Source organism: Thermobia domestica, chromosome 15 (genome assembly GCF_964235325.1).
Source record: "Thermobia domestica chromosome 15, izTheDome1.hap1.1, whole genome shotgun sequence".
NCBI classification, from domain to species: domain Eukaryota; kingdom Metazoa; phylum Arthropoda; class Insecta; order Zygentoma; family Lepismatidae; genus Thermobia; species Thermobia domestica.
Genome location: NC_137468.1, coordinates 112,848,988 through 112,869,940, shown reverse-complemented (window position 1 = coordinate 112,869,940; position 20,953 = coordinate 112,848,988). Strand labels below are relative to the sequence as shown.

At 37.8% G+C, this 20,953-nt stretch overlaps 1 protein-coding gene across 1 annotated transcript in view; it reads right to left on the bottom strand.

The window, feature by feature from the left end:
- The window catches only part of LOC145671207 (ubiquitin carboxyl-terminal hydrolase 48-like), a 727,624-nt gene that overhangs the window by 79,792 nt on the left and 626,879 nt on the right, over positions 1-20,953 (bottom strand). Inside the window, exon 20 of the mRNA XM_081740066.1 lies at positions 11,644-11,722. Coding sequence (XP_081596192.1) covers positions 11,644-11,722 — 79 coding nt within the window. The remainder of the gene's footprint in view (positions 1-11,643; positions 11,723-20,953) is intronic.

Genomic DNA, 20,953 nt, shown 5'->3' with positions numbered 1-20,953 from the left:
AAAGGCATTTCCTGTGTACTAACTCAAAAAGGCAACTGTAAACTGGGGCTGCTTTTAGAGGGCAAGAAACAGTGAAATGCACAACCCATAGTGGGTTGTACTACGGTGACATTATGTTAAGACTCTTGTTGCAGGCCCGAATTCAGCAACACAGAGCCATTGAAGTGAATTGGGGACCACACATTGAAAATGGTGAACATCATTATTAACTAGAATTTAAATTTAACAAGTGGTGTGGAAATCAAGTTTACAAGTTGCTGCCACAGTACATTGCTGAATGTGCCACGAACAGCCACAAACTGTAAGAACGCTACCTTGCCGGTGAAAGGTAGAAGTTTGTGGACACCTTAGATGATGCATACGAGTGTACGAGTGACTGCCTCAAAGTCCAGGCAATCTATTTCCATCCACGGATAGGAAGACACTTCGAACTATGGTATCAGAAAATTGTGGATAGTCCCCTCCCCAAGTTCCATTAGTCTTTGCAGGATTAGTTACAATGGCAAACTAAAAACGACAAGGTCAACTAGGTCTATTATCAGTGCTTCTTAATCCTACAGTTTCGGACAAAATTGGCAGCTCTCTGTGATCCAGATTTTTTCATAAGGTGTGTCTGCATCAGTATAAAACGTCAAGCTACAGTTGCTTTCACACGCCAAATTTTAACGTATACAAAGTGCAAAACGGGAATACACTCCATCCTTTAAGAGACGTCCATGTTCAGTCACTTGACACTTCGCTTGTATCTTTAGGTTGTTGAAAAGGGGACTTGGACGCCGACAACCTTGCACTACGGACGGTGACTAGAAATACTACCAAGTAGAAGTGGACTAATCTCAACAAAATTCTACTTCGCATTAAGTTGCTACAATAGAAACTCTGATGATAGCCTGAACTCAAGGCAACAACGAACATTGCTGATGGTACGGCATGGTATTTCGTAAGTCACGTTTAGTTTCGTTACCATAGATCAGAAACAATCGCTACAATGATAATATTTAGACTCTCAGTGTGGCTCTTGAATTTCACCAATGAAGCTGCAGTCCTAAGGAAATGCCAGCAGCACTATATCAATGGCGGATTTTTCTTGTTTTATTTATTTCTAAGTTTATTCTCAGTAGATCTTGAATACTTCTATATAAAACAAGGATTCCGATTTATGTATTTAAAAATAAGTGTACTGTCTTCGCAGGTTTAAACTATTTCAAAGGCTCAATTAAAAATTTTGAATCTAAATATTGAAAGAGTTACTGTAATAGTAGCAAAAGTTGTTATCGAAAACCTGCCGCCACCTCTAGGCCATACCTAGTAGACTTATAATGTAAATACTCTCGGTTAATACACTGAAATACGTTAATTTATAGCTAATCTTAACTAATCTCCCAAATTAATACCATTGTTATGTGGGAAAATATTTCGCGAAATTTGAATTAAAAAAAAAACGCTTAAGATCGAGAAAAGTACAACAGAAGAGCGGTAGTCAACAATAATTCTAGAGCTACATTTTAAAATTGCGTTAAGAAAAGTAGTAAAAAGGAAAAAAAAATAACATTCTTCTTAGGCATCGCAAGGGAAAAGAACAGAGGAGAGGGAAGAACGTGTGAAGAAGGGGAGAACAGAAACTCCACGAAGCGATAAAAGAAGAAACTCGCAATTCTGAACCTGATCTAATTAGAAACATTAGTGTAATTACTTTAGCGGGTAATGAGCAACATTGTTTAAATACTTTGGGTAATTACACCTCCCTCGCTCGAAGAAATACAGAAGAATAAATTGGAATATTTTCCTCTCGCCTTTACTGCACAAAAATCTTCAGATAATGAAACATCATTCATGATGCAAATATGAATAATTCTCTTTCTTTTTTTTCTCATTTCCTCAAATGACCGTTCCCTTAAAGAGATACAGCATCTATATGGGATTGATATCAATATTTATCAGATCACATCAAATATGACACCCATTACGGTATCTTCGAAGTGTTAGACAAAGTGTATCTTTAAAAATATATCTATTAAATTAAGCATTAAAATTATCACAAACCCCTCACTCAGATAAATAAAATTACGTATAAGAGTTAATAAATTACGTACAAGAAACTAACTCTATGGCCTATGGAACTCGGAGGTTCAATGCCACGTTCACAAAATCACTCCACTGACTGTTATCCTTAGCCAACTGGATTCAGTTTCTACTTTGTATTCCTATTTCTCCCAGATCCATCCAGGCCCGTGCTGGCCCACCGGGACATGTCCCGGTGCGCCCTCCGAAACATCACATTATAAATAAAGGTACGAGTTTTTTTGTATAATAAATTCTTACAGTTATTATTGGTAAAGAACCTGTGATAAGTACGCTGCGCCCTTTATATAAAGCGCCCTTGCGAAACCACATCAAAGATAAACGGTTTTATTTATTCTTCTGTATGGCACAGTTCTATACAATGAATACATACTTTTACTGTTGGTAAAGAACCCGTGAAGGGACACTGCACCCTTTACATAAGGCGCCCTTGCGAAACCAGATCAAGCATAAACGGTTTTATTTATTCTTCTGTATGGCACAGTTCTGTACAATGAATACATACTTTTACTGTTGATTAAGACTCATTTGAAGGGTACAGTGCACCCTGCGCACAGAGCGCCCTGCGAAATATCACTTTATAAATTAGTGGCTTTAGTTGTACTGTAGCATACCATTTCAGTATAGTAAATTCATATAGTGACTTGGTAAAGAACCTGCGAAGGGTATAGTTCGCCCTTATAAAAGACGGCCTACGAAATATCATATTACAAATATTTTTTTAAAATTCATCTGTGTACTAGTTTTGTATTATGCATTCATAGTTGCTATTGAGGGAGAACAGGTAAAGAGCACAATCGGGATATACATAGTCCGATGGAATTGCTGTATAACAGAATAGGAAGTGATGCGTTCAACGTTAGAGGATTGTGTCTAGGTATTCACGGTCGAATAAAAGTGTAGACGTTGGTGTTTAAGTAAAATTGATTGTGTTAATCTGTACGTGCCTGCGCAATGGCAGATTACGCTATTCATGAGCTGGCAGATATGCACCTCATTTATGGAGAGGCAAAAGATATAGCCCAGAGGCGATTCGTTTATATCGTGACCGTCGCCCTCAAAGGAGACTAATTTTTCTTGTATTTTTTCCACGCGGCCATATTAGCATTCGAGAGATAAGGTCTCTTCAATTTCCCCTACGTGAAATCGGATCGCACCATGTGGGCAGTTGAATTTGGTTATAATATATAATAATAACCGCATGCAGATGACTGGCGATTGTTCGTGTTGGTCCCTTCGCGATTCTCCGCGACGAATCGAAGGAGCGCGGACCAAAATGAAGTCCTCGCTGCTACGCGGTGGTAACTCCAACACCCAACTCTAGATATCTCTTTCGAATCGACGAAACCTTGCCGCCAGGGCACACTGGTGGGAGTCCTTCAACACTTCGCTATATCGACGATCGACATTTACTGGCAATTGGGCCACTAGGTGTTGGTAACTTTTACGGCATGGGGGCTTGTGTTATGACGATTTTGTTCACCCTACCAACACCCTCACACCCCTTTGATTCCTTTTTAAGGGGGTGATTGAAACGCGTTTTGTATGCAACACCAGCTACGACACCCGAAGAACTTGTTGCTCGAATTAATATAGCTGTGGCAGTCATCTCCGAAATTTCAGGTGTGTTTCACCGCATGCAGAAAAAATTTCTTCGCCGATATCATCTTTGCAATACGGTCAATGGTCCACAATATCAGACTGTGAACTCTTATTATTCACATCTGTCTCGTGTACACATTGTACGAAACAAAATAAATCGGTAGTTTGAAACTGTATTTCTTTGTATCATTGTGCAACACACGCAACAGCTTGTGTTTCGTCGAGTTTCATTTCTTCTGTGCTTGGAGTTATTATCTTTCACCGAATTACGTATTACAAGAAGGAAACCTTTTAATAAGATTACTTTCGCCCTAATTGTGTTGACATAGTTTGTGATAAATCACTGTTATGATATGAAGAATCCCTTGTACTCTCGTTCATCATACATGATCTTTGCTGCCTGACTGTCTTATGCACAGTCGTTATAAATCTGATCTGGATCAAAGTAATTTTTTCCATTTTCACACACTCTTACGTTAGACTGGAAGCAGTAAATTTGTCATCCGTTACTATTAGCCTAAGATATAACTGCGATACGTTAAAGACTTCTTTTCATTTAAACTCTTCTTCCGAGAGCTTATTTCGTGCAGAGACAAAATAGCTCAATCACATATGTGTATTTCTCTTTCGAACTCTAAGTGTTCTAATTTGAACTCTGTACTATTACTTTTGATTGTTGAAATCTTGTACTTGATTGTTGTACATTTCCTCATTCAATGTTTGCTAAAATACCCGAAGGCATACTGCAATTTCTTTGGGAGTCACCCTTACATCACCATTGTACTACACCCGATTGTACACTAATGGAATCTACAATTAAATATAATGGACATTCTCTTTTGCCCAATTTCAATCCGACATTTTGTTCCCGTGTATGGCTGTTTTTGCATTTTTCCGAAAATTTTCGGGTGTTCATAGCTCCGATGCATTTCTACACCCAAGTTGGTCTATACTTTCCGTTTTATCTCGGGGACAGGAAACACCTCCGGATGTTTAAGACATTAATTAATTTATAACGCACACACACACGGCCCTGGATCCATCTTAATATTGTCCTCCCATCTGCGTCTAGGTCTTCGTAATGGTCGTTTTCCGATTGGTCCTTAAGTTAAGGCTTTGAAAGCGTTCCTACCTTCTTTCATCCTGGCTACATGATCTGCCCACCTCAGCCTCCTAGACTTGATGACAACGTTTGGTCAGTGTTGGGTAAGTTACTTGTAAAAATGTAACGCGTTACAAGTTACTTTACTTTCTCTTAAAATGTAACGCGTTAGTAACGCGTTACTTTTAGGTCCGAAACTTTGAATATGTGGAAAAAATCTTATTACTTCAGTTTTCCGTACTGCTATTACTACCGCTATTATTATTATTATTATTATTATTATTATTATTATTATTATAACAACACTGTGTATAAACATGAAAGATAGGCGGTTTATATATGAATACTAAGAAAGTAGTTGATTGCCAACCTCGGTAGTTGTGAAGTCTAGGAGTAAAGGACATTGTTCACGAGCTTCTGAATTTGGGTTGAGGGTCTAGGTTGAGTATTCGGGCTCCAGCCAAACCTTGTTAAAAGTTATAGGGCACTGGCCAAATATCTTCAAAACTTCTCGGCCCGGGTTTACAATTGTCAACGACTCGAGCAGATCGGCTCACAGCTCATTCACTATCGACTCAAACCGAGAAGTGAGCTGAGCCAACAACTCACCCAACCGAGTCGGCAAGAGCCCTTCGCTCAGTTTAGTCGAACCGAGCAGATGGCTTATCCCAACCAAGCCAGCTCGAGCCGATAGTTCCCCCCAAGCGAGCCGGCTCGAGCTATCGGCTTAGCTAAGCCGAGCCGAGCTAAGCTTGTTATAAAAAATCTCTTGTAGTCTCGCTATCGAGACGAGACGAGATGCGAGCAGTATCCCCTCTCGTGAGCAACACTAAAAGTATTCCATATTACTGCTTAGCTTACATTTCTCATGGCTTTCGCTTTCCAGTGTAATCAGCCCATGATTTCAAAACGAGTTAAAACGAGCGAGCCACTTATCAAACTCGACTCGACTCGAATCTCGACGCCAAAAACAGTGAATCGGTTCGGAACTCGACTCGAGAATATTACTTTTGACTCGACTCGAAACTCGACTTGGATTCAAGTCGAGTTTTAGCTTGACTCGTGCCCATCCCTATGCGTTAGAAAAAATGGTTGCTTATTATTAGTCTGCTAAACTAATTATATAATAATAACAGTGTTGCTATGTAAAATTAAAAATACAAAATATAGAGAAACATTACACTACAACTGACGAAATGAGATCACATGAACTGGGGGTGAATCAAAATTGCCAATAACTTTAAAATCAATACATGCTTTTTAAAGCTAGTTGTTCCAAACTCTATAATCAACGGGACTTTAGGATATACAAACTGATCTAAAAGAACCCTAATATTACATACCATCAACATTACATCAATAAAGTAGGCCTGCTCATCAGAACACCGTTTATTCATATTAAACCCTTACTGAATACCGTTCATTATGGCACCCTAATTGTTGATAAATATTTCCCGCCGGGGCACCACTTTACTTTTTAAATTATGTTCAGCAGTGGCGTACTTACGATTTTGTTTCGGTGGGGCTTTGCCTGAAAATGTGAAAATTCTGCAAGATATTTTATATACTTTACTACAGTAAGTAAGATTTCGGGGAGGGGACTTAAGCCCGGAAGCCCCACCCCTAAATACGCCACTGCTGTTCATCATCTTCAGCTTTTAAGAAAAAGTATTCTTTCAAATATTCGAACGATAAAATATTTTCGTTCTCCATCTTTATAAAAACAACACCATTCAAAGTAAAATAGACTACCAGTACCATTGCACTCGTAGTTGACTCACTGAATGTATTGATTTGGAACTGTCAAAATCTAAGACAAAATCTTCCAGGTGCTTGTAATCAGTACACGTGATTTCCCTGAGGCTGTCCTCATCTTCCAAAAGCAGCAAGTGGCACTATATTTTGATTATGTAAATAAACAAATTAATGTATTTGCAAGTCTACCAACGTAAAGTTCGTAAGGCGAAACGGGAAAATGCACATCGAGATTTCCCGTTCCGCCTTGCATTAAGATGAAAAGTGATAACAGGTTTTACATGCTAATTTCATTGCTAGAGGTCATAAGGCGAAACGGGAAAAGTCGAACAGTGCAGGAATTGTCGGTCACTGACATCGTTCATGCTCCATTGTTCCATTCTGAGAAATTTACTTACAGGAAAGAAACATTTGTTTCCGAAAAAAATATACATATATTGTAGTTAATGTAACGCGAAAAAGTAACGCAAACTAGGTACGTTACTTAAAAATTTGTAACGCGTTACCGTTAGTTACTTTGGAAAAATGTAACGCGTTACTAGGAAACGTTACTTAAAAAGTAACGCGTTACTTGCGTTACGTTACTTCCCAAGACTGCGTTTGGTAAACCGAATAAATTATGTAGTTCTCCGTTATGAAGTTTTCTCCATTCTCGTTTCTCTTGGAGGATCTTGTTCTAAAATACTTTCAGTCTATGTTCTTCCCTCAAAGTAAGCGATTATGTTTCGCAACCATACAGAACAACAGGCATGACTATCGGGTTTTATATATTTTAAGCTTCAAATTCCTCGATAGAATTCGCGTGACAAGAGTTAAAGTCTACAATATTATTAATATTTAACAAAAAGGGTTGTAAAACAGAAGTTATATGCTAATCTATAAGCTAAAATAAAATGATATAGGTGAGCGTAAACGCTTATGCGTAGTTTTCGAGAAAATCAAGTAAAATGAATTTGTTTCTAAACCTAAAAACTTGTGCTATATGAGAATCGCGTTATCTATTACAGTGAAACTGATACTGAGTATACCCTCATTAAACCTTTCATCTAGGTACTAACAAGATAATAGTACATAGTATGGTTATTAAGACAGCCCGAAGTTTTCATTAACTCTTACACTTTAACTTCTGTTTAAATTAATGCTCAAAGTTGATACATTTATCAGTCGATAGATCACATCAAGCTGAACAAAATATGTTAAATTTCTGATTAGTTAAAAAAAAAAAAAAACTATCTTTTATGTGCTAAAAGGAATGTCGTTTGTTGCCACTTCAGGGTGTATCAAAAAGGACTTTACAACTTTGAAAATTCATATTGATTGATTTATTTATCTACAGACATGGTTTTGTTGTCATTTTGTAGCAAAATCCACCAAGTTTTGACTCATACATTACATTACAATTGTTAAATGAAACACCCTGTCTCTGGATTATTTCGGGTTACTACTGTTATTATTCATTCTATTATCATTATCCTAATTATTTTAATATCCTTCATTTGTAGTTACTAACTAACGACACCTTTACAGAACAAAGCACAACCGTACAATTCAAAATTCGATCCTCTTCTTTAATTGCTAGTCTCATATTTAAAGTACAGATGCAATGACAAAGAAAAAGAGAACTCTCTTGTGAATAAAAATCTTTTATTCTGTAAAAATCCAATCCAGTCAGGATTATTACTAGTGGTGGGCATAAATTCCGGATTACGACTTTCGGTGACCTATACCTATCATAAAGTTACGCGTTACGCTAAACTTTTTTTTTTTAATCCCTTTTTGCGTCAGATAATACTGAAAGAAAATGAAATACAAATACTAAGAAGCCAGTAACGCAGACACACTATATTTGCGTGTGATGCACGAGGAAGCGAGTACTGGTCTTTTTAAAATTCGAGCTCACTGCAATAATTGTTGACTAGGGTGGAGCGAAAAAATAAAATTTTCGAGTATCGAATTCTAATAGAGCTCAAAAGTTGTGTATTCGCATGCTAATCAATGACAAAATAACGAAAATAATCAAACTTTGGATCTTCAGTTCGCGCAAACGGCCTAAAATTTGAAAACAATGACAAAAAACACGAAACTTTACCGTTATGCAAGAAATATATGGATTACTTTTTTTTTTTCATTGCAATAGCGTCCAAGTACTTTATTTTAGTTGTGTGAGTTTATGTTTGTTAATACCTGTAGTTCTTTAATGTGAGTGATTTTATACATTTTATTTTTATAACAATTTTGCAGCTCTTCGCCCATTTCTCAAAGTTGTACTAATGTAGCCATCTCTGTTTTCTTGTCCGCACACTTTTTCTACATACTCTGTAACAAGTTTGATACTCCTTTCAACTTCCTGAGTATGGCATGAAAAATTTAAGAAGTCAAACTCACGAGTAGATTTGTCATGCATAAATTATAAGCTAGTGTATGTTGTCTAAAATTTCGAGCACTGGAGGGGCGACAGCTTACATTTTCTCCAATCTATCAGCTCACTGTAGTCCGTGGCATGAAAATTTATTGAAAGTGCCATACAAGTTCTAGACAGAGTAGGGTGCTCAGATGTGGCTATAAGAGATCCTGGACCTGTCAGTTACTTCTGATGGCTGGTATGTGCAAACCGGGTCTTACGGTTGTACGTTTCTCAAACAAACCCTACAAACGAACTCAAAGCGCTTGTAAACTACACTATAAAGAAATATGCTCCTGTCTGATTCGACATAGAGAGATATCAATCAGTGAAATATTGATCTAAACATATTTTAAAGGTAGTTCAAACAATTAAACATTTGCTAAACAACATTAAAAGAATAATCGATTCTGTGATTGAGAGAAACGCGTTCTTCTGTTATCCAGAGAACATATTGTTGGCTAAGACAGTGGATGAGAGAGAACGCGTAAGAGAGTTTGGCTTCTGAAGAGTGCTAGAGGCAAGAAATCAAGATCCGAAGGGGAAATCTGTTAGAACTTTTATGGCACCACGGACTACAGTGAGCTGATAGATTGGAGCAAATGTAAGCTGTGGCCCCCATCAATGCTCGAAAGCTTATGCATGACAAATTCACTCGTGAGTTTGACTTCTTAAATTTTCCATGTCATACTCAGGAAGTTGGAAGTTGTGTCAAACTTGTCACAGAGTCTGCAGGAAAAGTGTGCAGACAAGAAAACAGAGATGGCTACATTAGAGCAACTTTGCTCTCAATACTCACAATGCCAAAATTTAACTTTAAAAATCTGAATTTAAGACAAAAATTCCTGACTAAATCAACATAATTTAGCACACTCTAGTTGATTGGAGAGTTGTGTAGAGTGTTGGTGAAACTCGAATTGCAGCCACCTCCGCGTGATGAGTTCAAGGAAAAAAACGTTGAGAAATGGGCGAAGAGCTGGAAAATCATTATAAAAATAAAATGTATAAAATCACTCACATTAAAAAACTACAGGTATTAACAAACATGACCTCACAAAACAAAAATAAAGTACTTGGACGCTATTGAAATGAAATGGAAAGTAATCCATATATTTCTTGCATAAAGGTGAATTTTGGTGTTTTTTTTTTTTTTGGTCATTTTTTCAAACTTTACGCCGTTTGCGCGAACTGAATATCCAAAGTGTGATTATTTCCCTTATTATCCCATTGATTAGCACGCAAGTACTCAGTTTTAGATCCCTATTAGAATTCGATAGTAGAAAATCTGAGATTTTTGCATAAAGGTAAATTTTGGTGTTTTATTTCATTTGTTTTCTAACTTTAGGGCGTTTGTGTAAACTCAAGATCCAAAATGTGATTATTTTCGTTATTTTCCCATTGATTAGCACGCAAATACGCACCTTTTGAGCCCTATTAGAATTTAATACTCGAACATTTGATTTTTTCGCTCCACCCTATTGCTGACTTGTTAAAAGGATGGTTTTGAGTGTTTTCTGCACCGTACAGTGCTTCAATTCGATTGTGAAAGTTTTAGCCATGTCATAACGATGTAGATGAGTTCAGTTTATGCAGTTAAACGAGTTTCAAAGTGGGTGTATCGTGGGCTTTAGGCGTGGCCCAAAGTGGTAGATCTAGAAGGTAAAATCTGGGGTTGGGCAGAACGCAGACTACGATAGCAATATCATGAATTTACTATACTTAAAAAAAAAAATGCAAATAACGGCTTAAATTATTTTTGTCACTCAAAAAACAGGGGGGCTAGGATCCCGGCCTAGATCCACCACTGGGGGGCCCGATGGTCGTTCAGCAGAATTACGTGACACTTTCCATGAAAAGTATTTGATGTTCAAGTCAGTGAACATGCAAACAACGACTCTCCAGGCTGTATTGACATACGGTGACCTTATCAATGATTAGGGTTACTGACTCATCTGAAGTATCACCTAAGACCACCTGCAACCATTTGCTGGATGCAGGACTACGATCACTGGTACCGCTGGTCCTTTTCGCTGACGCCTCGCCAGTGTACATACGAGTTCGAATAGAGTCATGAATACAACAATATAAAGACGACCATTTACTGTGTTTAGTGTTGAAAGACGGTTCTATTTTGGTGCTAATGACAGTCGTTCGCGGATGTGACATCGATCCAGTGAGCACCACCCGTAACATAAAACTGTTGGTAAGATTGATTGGACTCATCCGTCTTCTATTGAGACTATGTACGACGGTGTTTAGTTGATAATGTATTTTCTGGTTGGAGAAAATATAAACATGGTTCAAAAAATTACCAACTCCTCTTATGTTTCTGGTTAATTTCCTTTCTTGGTTACAACTACACATTTCGGAAGGAGTTAAGAGTGTGCTTCAGTGCTTCACGATCAGCACTAAAGTTTCCATAATTTTGCACAAGTATTCATTTTAAAATATCACTTTTACGTGCTTTTGTATACGGTGCAGAAGCAGGTAGTTTGGAAAATGTACTTTAGGAAAAAAAAAGAAGAAGAAGAAGAAGAGGTAATCGTGCCTCAAGAAGGAATAACTACTATATACATTCACGAAATTTGGAGGAGGTCGATTGGTATATGTTAACTTTTGATCTAACTTGACTATTTTGAGACTGACAACACAACTTTTGCAATTTGAAAATGGATATTGCAACACAAAATACATTCCGTACCTTTGAATCCTTCTTCTGGAGCTTGATTTGTGATGAAATCTTCCATTACAGTACTTGGATCTTCACATGGTTCATCAGCCTATAAATAAAAGAAAAACGTGGGTCAGATGAGAATTCATAAACAGTGTTAAAAATGAATAAAAATAAAAAAAATGTTATGAGTATTATAGTTTTTCTTTTCAAACTGGAACAAGTGGTGTAGCCAATTATAGCGTTTAATCCTTTCAATGTAGTGAAAGTATAAACAAAAGAGAAATTCTGACGTGTTTCAAAGGAGGAAAATGGAGAAATGAATTTCAATGAATTCTACAATACCACCATTATGTACCACACATATTTTATACTCATTCTTCGGAATTTAATGTCCAAACTGTTTTCTAAGAATGTGTTTTAATGGTCCACAAATGATTCACTAATGATGTCACTGAAAGTCAAGCTTTTCATTTTTTCCCCACATTAGCATGCATACTTGCTCCATTGCAACAATGCGTCTACATACTTATATGTGAAATTCTTTACATTGGAGATTAGAAAAATATGAAAATATGAAAAAAAAAAAAAAAAAACATCAGCAGTATTCTCCAATAGTGCAAGCGGATAAGAGGCCAATCACAGTGAATTAAAAAGAGAATTCAAATTAACTTTCGCAACACACAGAGCTTAATGTATGCTTTCCCAATCAATGTGTCGCGCAGCCCCGTAAGATATGTAGCGAAATTTAGAATTTAAAAATAAATTTTACGGTATCCTATAGATCTAGGATTTACAAAACATTTCTTTTTTTTTTACATGAATCATACAACATTAAAATCAAATCTGATACAGATAGTACCAGTCAACGCCTACAACAATGATTAAGATAACGACCTCACCAAGCCTGAATGTACACTGCTCCACAAAACTTAAGCAACCCGAGAGAACTTAGTATAAGTGACGTGTGGGGCCCATTCAACACTGGTTAGTGGCATGCACATACACAAACAGGCAAGGCGAGCACCCACTCTATCGCATAAGCAGCACCGTTGCAAGCGCGGCGAACAACTTATGCCATGAGGCGTACACCACAGTCCAGTAGTGTCCGAGGATCCAAGCATTGAGTTAGTGGTTCTTGTGTGGGGTACACACCTTGCGATGGCTGGTAGACGACATTTGAGTGACTTTGACCGCGGGCGAATAACTCGGCGGTTGGAATTGGGTCGGTCGCAAGTGGAAGTGGCGCAGGAATTCAACGTGAACAAAAGGGTTGTGTTGAGGCTGTGGAGTCGCTTCCAAAATAGGTGAAGTTAGTAAACGTCATGGAGGAGGCCGTCCGAAGAAGACGTCGGCCGTCGAGGACCGATTTCTCACAATTTCTGCCAAACGTAACCATCAAGCTTCATGCTCTCAACTGGCCAATGAGTTGTTTCAGGCTACAGGACAACGCGTGAGTCGTGAAACTGTTCGTCGGCGGCTCAATAGAGCAGGACTGTATGCAAGAAGGCCTTTGCAGTGTGTGCCATTGAAACTGGAGCACAAACGTGCGCGTTACACATGGTGTCAGGAACATGTTGCATGGGGGGAACACCAGTGGGAGCGTGTCATGTTTTCTGATGAGTCGAGATTCAGCCTGTCGTCATATTCTGATCGGACTTTAGTGTGGAGAGAGTCAGGAACACGCTATCATCCAAACTTCATTGCTGAACGGCCGTTCTATGGCGGTAGTTCCATTATGGTACGGGGTGGAACTATGCTGGATGGGAAAACGGACCCATATTGTGCAACATGGCACTTTGACAGCACAACGGTACCGGGATGAAATTCTCAATACACATGTACGCAATTTCCGCGGAGCATTTGGCCCAGACTTCCTGTTCATGGATGACGATGCCCGCCCACACCGTGCACATCTTGTCTCCGAGTATCTGGAGAGCGAAGACATTACGCGTATTGCATGGCGTGTATATTCGTCGGATTTGCATCCCATCGAGCATGTGTGGGATGCTCTTGGGCGGCGAATAGCGCAGCGCAGTCCACCAGCACGCACTCTCCCTCATCTGCAAACAGCTCTCCTCGAGAAAAGGCGCCATCTGCCGCAAGACTTGTTCAATACTCTGATTTGCAGCATGGAGGCCAGATGTCGTGCCTGTATAGCTGTTCGTGGTGGTCACACGCCATATTGACTGCCTATGCCCTCGCACAATCTAGCTTCACCTGTTGAGGTATCGTTGTGCTGAACTTTTTGGTCACTCTGTACATCCTAACTGTATTGTTCGTCTTCACTCGTGTTGCTTGTGCATCTGGACCGTCTGTTTGTTCATTATACTTGGCGCAGTGATCGTGTCGTTGTATTTTCTGCCACTTTCTTCGAGTTGCTAAAGTTTTATGGAGCAGTGTATCACGATATCGTGAATATTCAGCAAAGTGTCAATACAAAAGAGAGAAGTACTGGTCTACTCCATCTGTACAGTTGGATTCTCAGACAAAAGTTATCAGTACAGGATGGCCAAGATAAAAGAGGCCCCATGTCTTGTAATTCGTTCATTGTAAATACAGATTACAGATATCAAGAGCAACGTACTGAACATTTAATAGGTTAATAGCTCAAAGGGTCTAGTTTGTCATGTCTAGTTGATTTTCGTGACTTCTTACCATATTCTTTTGTACACGTTTCATATTTTCCGGCAAATAAGCTGTCTGCACAGTTACGTTTGGCATTAGCGACTGAACCTGTTGCTCTAAATTTAGTGATCAATTTCTGCACAGCACTTTTTGAAGGAGCAGCTGTCTCTGGATATTTTATCGTGAACCTTTCATTTAACGTTTTAAACGATTTACATGCAAAATAAGTTTCAAGAATAAACATTCTGCGCTCGATTGAAAAAGGCATTCTGCATAACTGTATTCACACACAGAAACTTCAAACTAACCACTGAATACGCAGCACTGATCACGAACAGCCATTCGACATCACATGACTTCAGTGACCCCGCTCGAGCGTCGCACTAACGTTAAGTAGTAATGAGACTGCAGAAAGCTGCAAATTTCACGTTCAGTATCATACGGGGCCTCTTTTATATTGACCACTCTGTATAAATATAATTTCTTAAAGTTCTAGTTGATATTAATCAACTTTACCACGGAAGTGACAAAGATGCAAGTTTGAAGGAATGAGTTAGGACCTATACCATCTCAGCATTTGTACCGTGTGACTTAGGAAAAAGCCTGGAAAGTTGTCAAGACAGCAGACTGAAAGATTCGAACCGCAGACTTCTTGACTGTAAAGCGAGAAACTCTAATCTTCTACCTACTTCTGTTGACATTGAACACTACAGTACCGAGCACTCGATTTTATGTAACAGTACAGTGTACATAAAAGAATATCAGGATTTCAATTTGTTGTAATGTCTCTTAAATGAGGTGTACAACATTCATTCACTGTCAATATCCAAAAGAGTGTTTTTATTGTGTGAATGAATGTAGACTGTTTCCCTGTCTTTCTAGTTGACAGCGATAGTAGTAAAGATAGCGACTCTGAACAGGAAACCTTAGCAGTTTAACGAGCTTTCTGTAGAAAGTTTGCGATTCCACAAGTGGCAATAACATTCGTCGATGATATAATTAAGCAGAAATCACTGAATGTCCTGTAAGGGAAGCAGTATGCGACAGCCAAGATTGACTGAAGAGTGTTGAATGTGTCAGGGACACAGGTGACCACTTTGACCTAACCTCACTCATCCTCACGCTCACAAACTCATTTCGACCTCACACACACATTACCAGTCTGACCTAACGCTGACATAACCAGTCTGACCTCATGCTCACATCACCAGTCTGACCTCATGCTCACTCAACCTCACGCTCACCTCACTAGTCTGACCTCACACTCTCTCAACCTCACATCACCAGTCTGACCTCACGTTCACATAAGCAATCTGGCCTCACGCTCACTTCGTGAGGCTGAGGTCGAGTGAGCGTGAGTTCCGAACTCAGGAGCGCCGACCTCATGAGTTTGGATACCTTTGGTCAGGGAGTCCTAAGAAAATCTGTTCGGGAAGGCCAGCAAAGAACTAACAATACCGGTGCGACGCTTAGTTCAGATAGTTTATAGGTTACAAGCTTTGAAGCCTACATACAACTAAGTGTAGTAGCCTACATTCTAAGTGTGCGAACTTTGCATTCAACATATTGTAGAATGAAGATTTTCTTGATCGAATTCTAATCAGTGATGAATCGACATTTCATCATAGTGGATAAGATTAACACATATGATGACCGTTATATGACCTTTAGAAAATCCCCACGACTTCTTACAATGCGAACGAGACTCCATAAATTTAAATATGTTTTGTGCAATACCCGATTTACGGGCTATTCCTTTCCATTAAACAAGGGTAACAGAAGTCGCTTCACTGGATATGACTCTTCAGCAGCAATTTGAACCAGAAAACTTTATTTGATAACAATTACGGTATGTTCTCTTACTGGAAGGTCTCTGTACGGAGTAGTTAAGTGATATAGTCACCAGCTGCTTAACTGGTCGCATGGATTGGATGACAGTATTTGCCGTGGTATAGAAGGCCACTCGATCTGACTTCGTTTGCTTATTTCTTTGGAGTTTCATAAAGAATCATACGTATGTGCCTCCTCTACCTACTGACCTACCCGATTAGGGGCGGTATACAGCAGTTATCGCTTCCCTTACTCCATGGTATGCTGATTAAAATAAGGGAAGAACTATCCTATCGCTGAGATGTATGCCGCAAGACAAAAAGTACTTTCACTGAACATTTGCAAGAAAAAAAAAAAAAAAAAAAGACACTAACTTTCATTCTTTCATTTTATGTGCGATTCATAACTATACATCGAAGATCAGTGATCTTACCTAGCTTTAAACCCTGACTTCTTTTATGTACACCCGATAGACTGTGTACATACAGAAATGTTTTTCGAAATGACAGAAATACTGTAGTTTGCATCACTTAAACAAGTATGAGGTAACACAGGATACGTGTAGCACTTGGTTATTGTTAGTGGTGTGTTAGGTAGGTCTAATTGTCTGTAGTACGTCCGGGTAGAATAGAAGCATGCGTTGAAGCAAGCAGGTGGTGATGATACAAACTGGGGTATATCCCCTGAGATTCAAAAAAATTAAATTGTGGATGCGCGGTTCACGAAAGACTATAAGGTGGCCAGTGTGTCACAAGGAACAGTATCCAAAGCGATGGTGGTCTTGAGAACTCACGAAGAAACAATTTTGGTTCTACTAAACTTGATGATTAGAAACAAGTTCTGAACTATCGGAACAGCAAAATTGTATTTTAAAGTCTAATATTAGAATAAGAATTTCTGTATAATTTTAGATTAAAACTAGCATTTGGCTAGCTGGGGGCTCCGCCCCAAGGCCCCCATGTTTGCTCGGCCTACGGCCTTGCGTCTACTATGTATCAGCCTTTGCATAGCTGGGACACCCTGCCTTTGCTCGGCCTACGGCCTCGCACCTCTTAAGCCCACAATTCTACCGAATCTCAAGTTTATTTTTTTTATTTCAACTATCTAAAAGATAAGATTTTGTATCCCAAGAAAATGCCAATTTAAATAACATGGGAATTTCTTCATCTCCCTTTAGACCTCTTAAAAATTAAAAAATATTCCTTTTGGCAATTTTGCTGTGGGTTAGTGCCGGAAGGCTACAATCATGCCAAATTTCATTATTCTAATCCTGCCGGAAGTGCCTAAACATTTTGGGGTGTAGAAGACGTCCAATATAAATAACATGGGAAAGAATTTTCAGTTCCCTATAAAACCATTCTAAAGTTTGAAATTATTATTTTTACTGACTTATTTAAATAACGCTAACGAAAACGTACAAGCCTACCGAATTTCAAGTTTCCAATTTCAATTTTAAGTATCTAAAATATGAGATTATAGGTCCAAAAATAGGCCCATTTAAATAACATGGGAAATTTCTTCTCCCCTTTAGATCCCCTAAAAATTAAAAATATTTACTTTTGGCAATTTTTCTGTCGGTTAGTCCCGAAAAGTTACAATCATGTCAAATTTTATCATTGTAGCCCTACAGGAAGTGTCCAATAATTTTGGGGGTGTAAAAGATGTCCCAAACTCTCGAAAAAAAAAAAAAATATTATTGTGTATTTAATGACTTTAGATTTCTGGAAACAATGTGTGCAGAATAAAGTGATTATAGTGGGAAAAAAATGTAAAAAAAAAAATCCTTATAGAATTGTTAATTTTCAAATAATTGGAATGATCCCCAAATCTATTTGTATCAATCAGTTTTAATTTGTTGTTCCTTGTCGTCGCCTGTATACCTTCAAGATTTTAGTAAATTAAATTTAGTAAAAAAAAAAAAAAATAAAAAAAATAAAAAAAAAAAAAATGTCCCATATAAATAACATGGGAAAGATTTTTCAGTTCCCCATAATACCACTCTGAAGTTGGATTGGATTTTTTTTTTTTTTAGTTTTACTGATTTACTTAGGTAATGCGATCGAAAACGTAGAAGCATACCGAATTTCAAGTTTATATTCTAATTTCAAGTACCTACAGCATGAGTTTATAGGTCCAAAAAAAGACCATTTAAATAACATGGGGAAATTCATCCCCCTTTTAGACCCACTAAAAATTTAAAATATTCACTTTTGGCAATTTTCCTGTCGGTTAGTCCCGGAAAGCTACCATCATGCCAAATTTCAACTTTCCACGTCAAGCGGAAGTACCCTTTTAATTTATGTCAGTTAATGTAGTTTTATATATAGTTAGGATTTGTTTTAATGTTGCATATGTCACAAATTTCTGTGTTGAATTATTGCCTTCGTTTTCTTTAGCCATTATTATCTACTTTCTCTTCTCTTATAAAAATCTTGTTTTCTTATGTTGAAATAAGTGTGTGCTGCAAATTAGTACCATTATCTTAGGACATTATATTCACATTGGACAGGTAAGAAGATAAAAGTACATCAAAAGATATTGAAAACGCTTCGCTCCTGAAATAGTGACTAGTTAATAAGTTAGCATACATTAAAACTAACTAAGAAATCTTATATATATATATATATATATATATATATATATATATATATATATATATATATATATATATTAAATAATTACTTGAGACAAGCGGAAAACATGATGACAATGACTAGTGTACTTAAAAGAATTACAAGACGACCGCATCTAATTCAACTATCCTTCTCATCAATAGACATTTTTCCTACCACCTCGCCCTAATCAGTTATTCAGAGCTTTGATAATGTTCTCTCGTCTAGGCAACATTTAGAGAGGACTGATACATAGGAAGCATTGGTTCCTCGCAAACGATAACGTATCTTCCCGGATTCAGAACATGTAGCCTCAGGCTGTTCTCGAGAAGCAGAGCTGATCTGAGATAGCTATTTCACAAAGCTGACTTTTCAATGGACGATCTAATGCAAAGATGATGACATAAAGGAGAGATAACACGTCAACTCCTCTGCGTTCCTGTTCGGTTTCCAGACAGATTCATTCAAATGCAATGGACTTCAAAGAGAATGTAAATATTGAAGCACACTACATTTCAAAGAGAGAAATGACTCACTGTTTATGTACCTATATACATAAACTGAATGAACGAATCTTGAAAATATCTCCACGATTATTTAAAATGGAAGAAAATTGTTAGCTAACACAAAACATAAAATGTTTTAATTTATAGAGTTTTCCACTCCTATTCCGAATGTTTCTGAAATATTTTAGACAGCGGCAACGAACCAACATTGGGACTACTTAACTTTACTTAACTATTAGCGAACAGGCATTCAAATACTGTTTCCTCAGCAGATGCAGGCAAGGGCGCCCATGTTGTGGTTTCCAGGGGAAGGGGGGCAAGTATAAGCGACGTTTCAAAAATAGTTTCAAATTTTGCTGTAACTAATGTAAAAATTCTATTGAATTTTCGATATTCTGAAGTACAATTTTCTCTAGGGGAGGGTCGAGCGCCCCACCTTGTCCCACCCCCTGATGGGCGCCCTTGGATGCAAGATTTCTCGTATTTTAAAAAAATTCTAGAATACAATTGAATCGGTGCGTAGAAAAAGGAGAATATTCCGCAACACGTTACCTTTGAAAAATGAAAAGTAAAACTGTTTACCGGAAATACCATTGCTTACGTAAAAGTATCTGTATAAGAGATTTGTAGCGTATGTTTAAACCTTTCATTTCCCAAAATTCTAAAAACGTAATGGGATTGGATATTTAGTTATAGAGGAATTGTTAACGTGGAATGTTATCCTTTATTTTTGGAATGTTCTCTTTTTTCTACTCACCGATTCAATTCTTCTAAAAGCAATTTCTGACAACTTCGACGCTTGTTCTTTCATTGTTTTAACATTTGGAAATAGTTTACGTCATTGGCGTCTCTGGCAAGTTAAAATTGGGGGGACGGGGACGACTAGAATGCTAGTAGACCCCAACTAAAGTTATGTCAAAATTATGAGTGAACTGGAATCTACTTTACTAATGGCATTCGCTCTTTCTACCTTTACCAACGCAATTCATCATAATTTTCTTCCATCACTGGTCCATAGACTACTTGCCGGAAAAAAGTTTATATATAAAATATGGTTCTTAGGTAATTTCTTCACCTTCACATTCCTCCCGGTGAATTCCTACTCAGTGTTCTTTAAAGCATTTGCAACAGTGTAGTTTTATAGTCCTCATATATTTCGATTCTATAGCTAACAAAATCTCAACTCTCTGAAAGAAGTCTTATGATGATACTTCATTTGATTGCGAATTTCGAATTTTTGATTTTCATTCTTCTTCTGTATTCTGTAAAAAAATCAAACCGTATATTATCTACGTTTTTGTTCTTCATTTCGCTCTATGTTTTTGAACTTGTCCAATGAACCATCCTCTATTACTTCGTTTTCCGTTTTAATGCCTAAAATGTACAGGTTATTCTTGCTGACATCCGGCTCCTCAATCCATTCTTTCCATCTTCCTCACACTCAATTCGCTCATTAAACACTCATTTCTATTTTAGTTTCTATATTATCATAATAGTTGTCCCTTGCTGCCCTTTTACGGTATTCGCATGAAATTTACTATCATATATAATATTCAAATTTCTCTATCTTTTTAAATTCTTGTCATCTTCGCTTCTATTATATATTTCCCTGTCTTTGTAGATTTCCCTTTTTAATTCGCAGTTTGCATCCTTTCCCTCCCTTCTCCGGTCTCCCTTCGTCATGGAAACCAATTGTTGCTGATTAAGCAATGAGAAAATTGTGTGCCTGCAACCGATACTACTTTGACTAACCAAGAAGCGTAA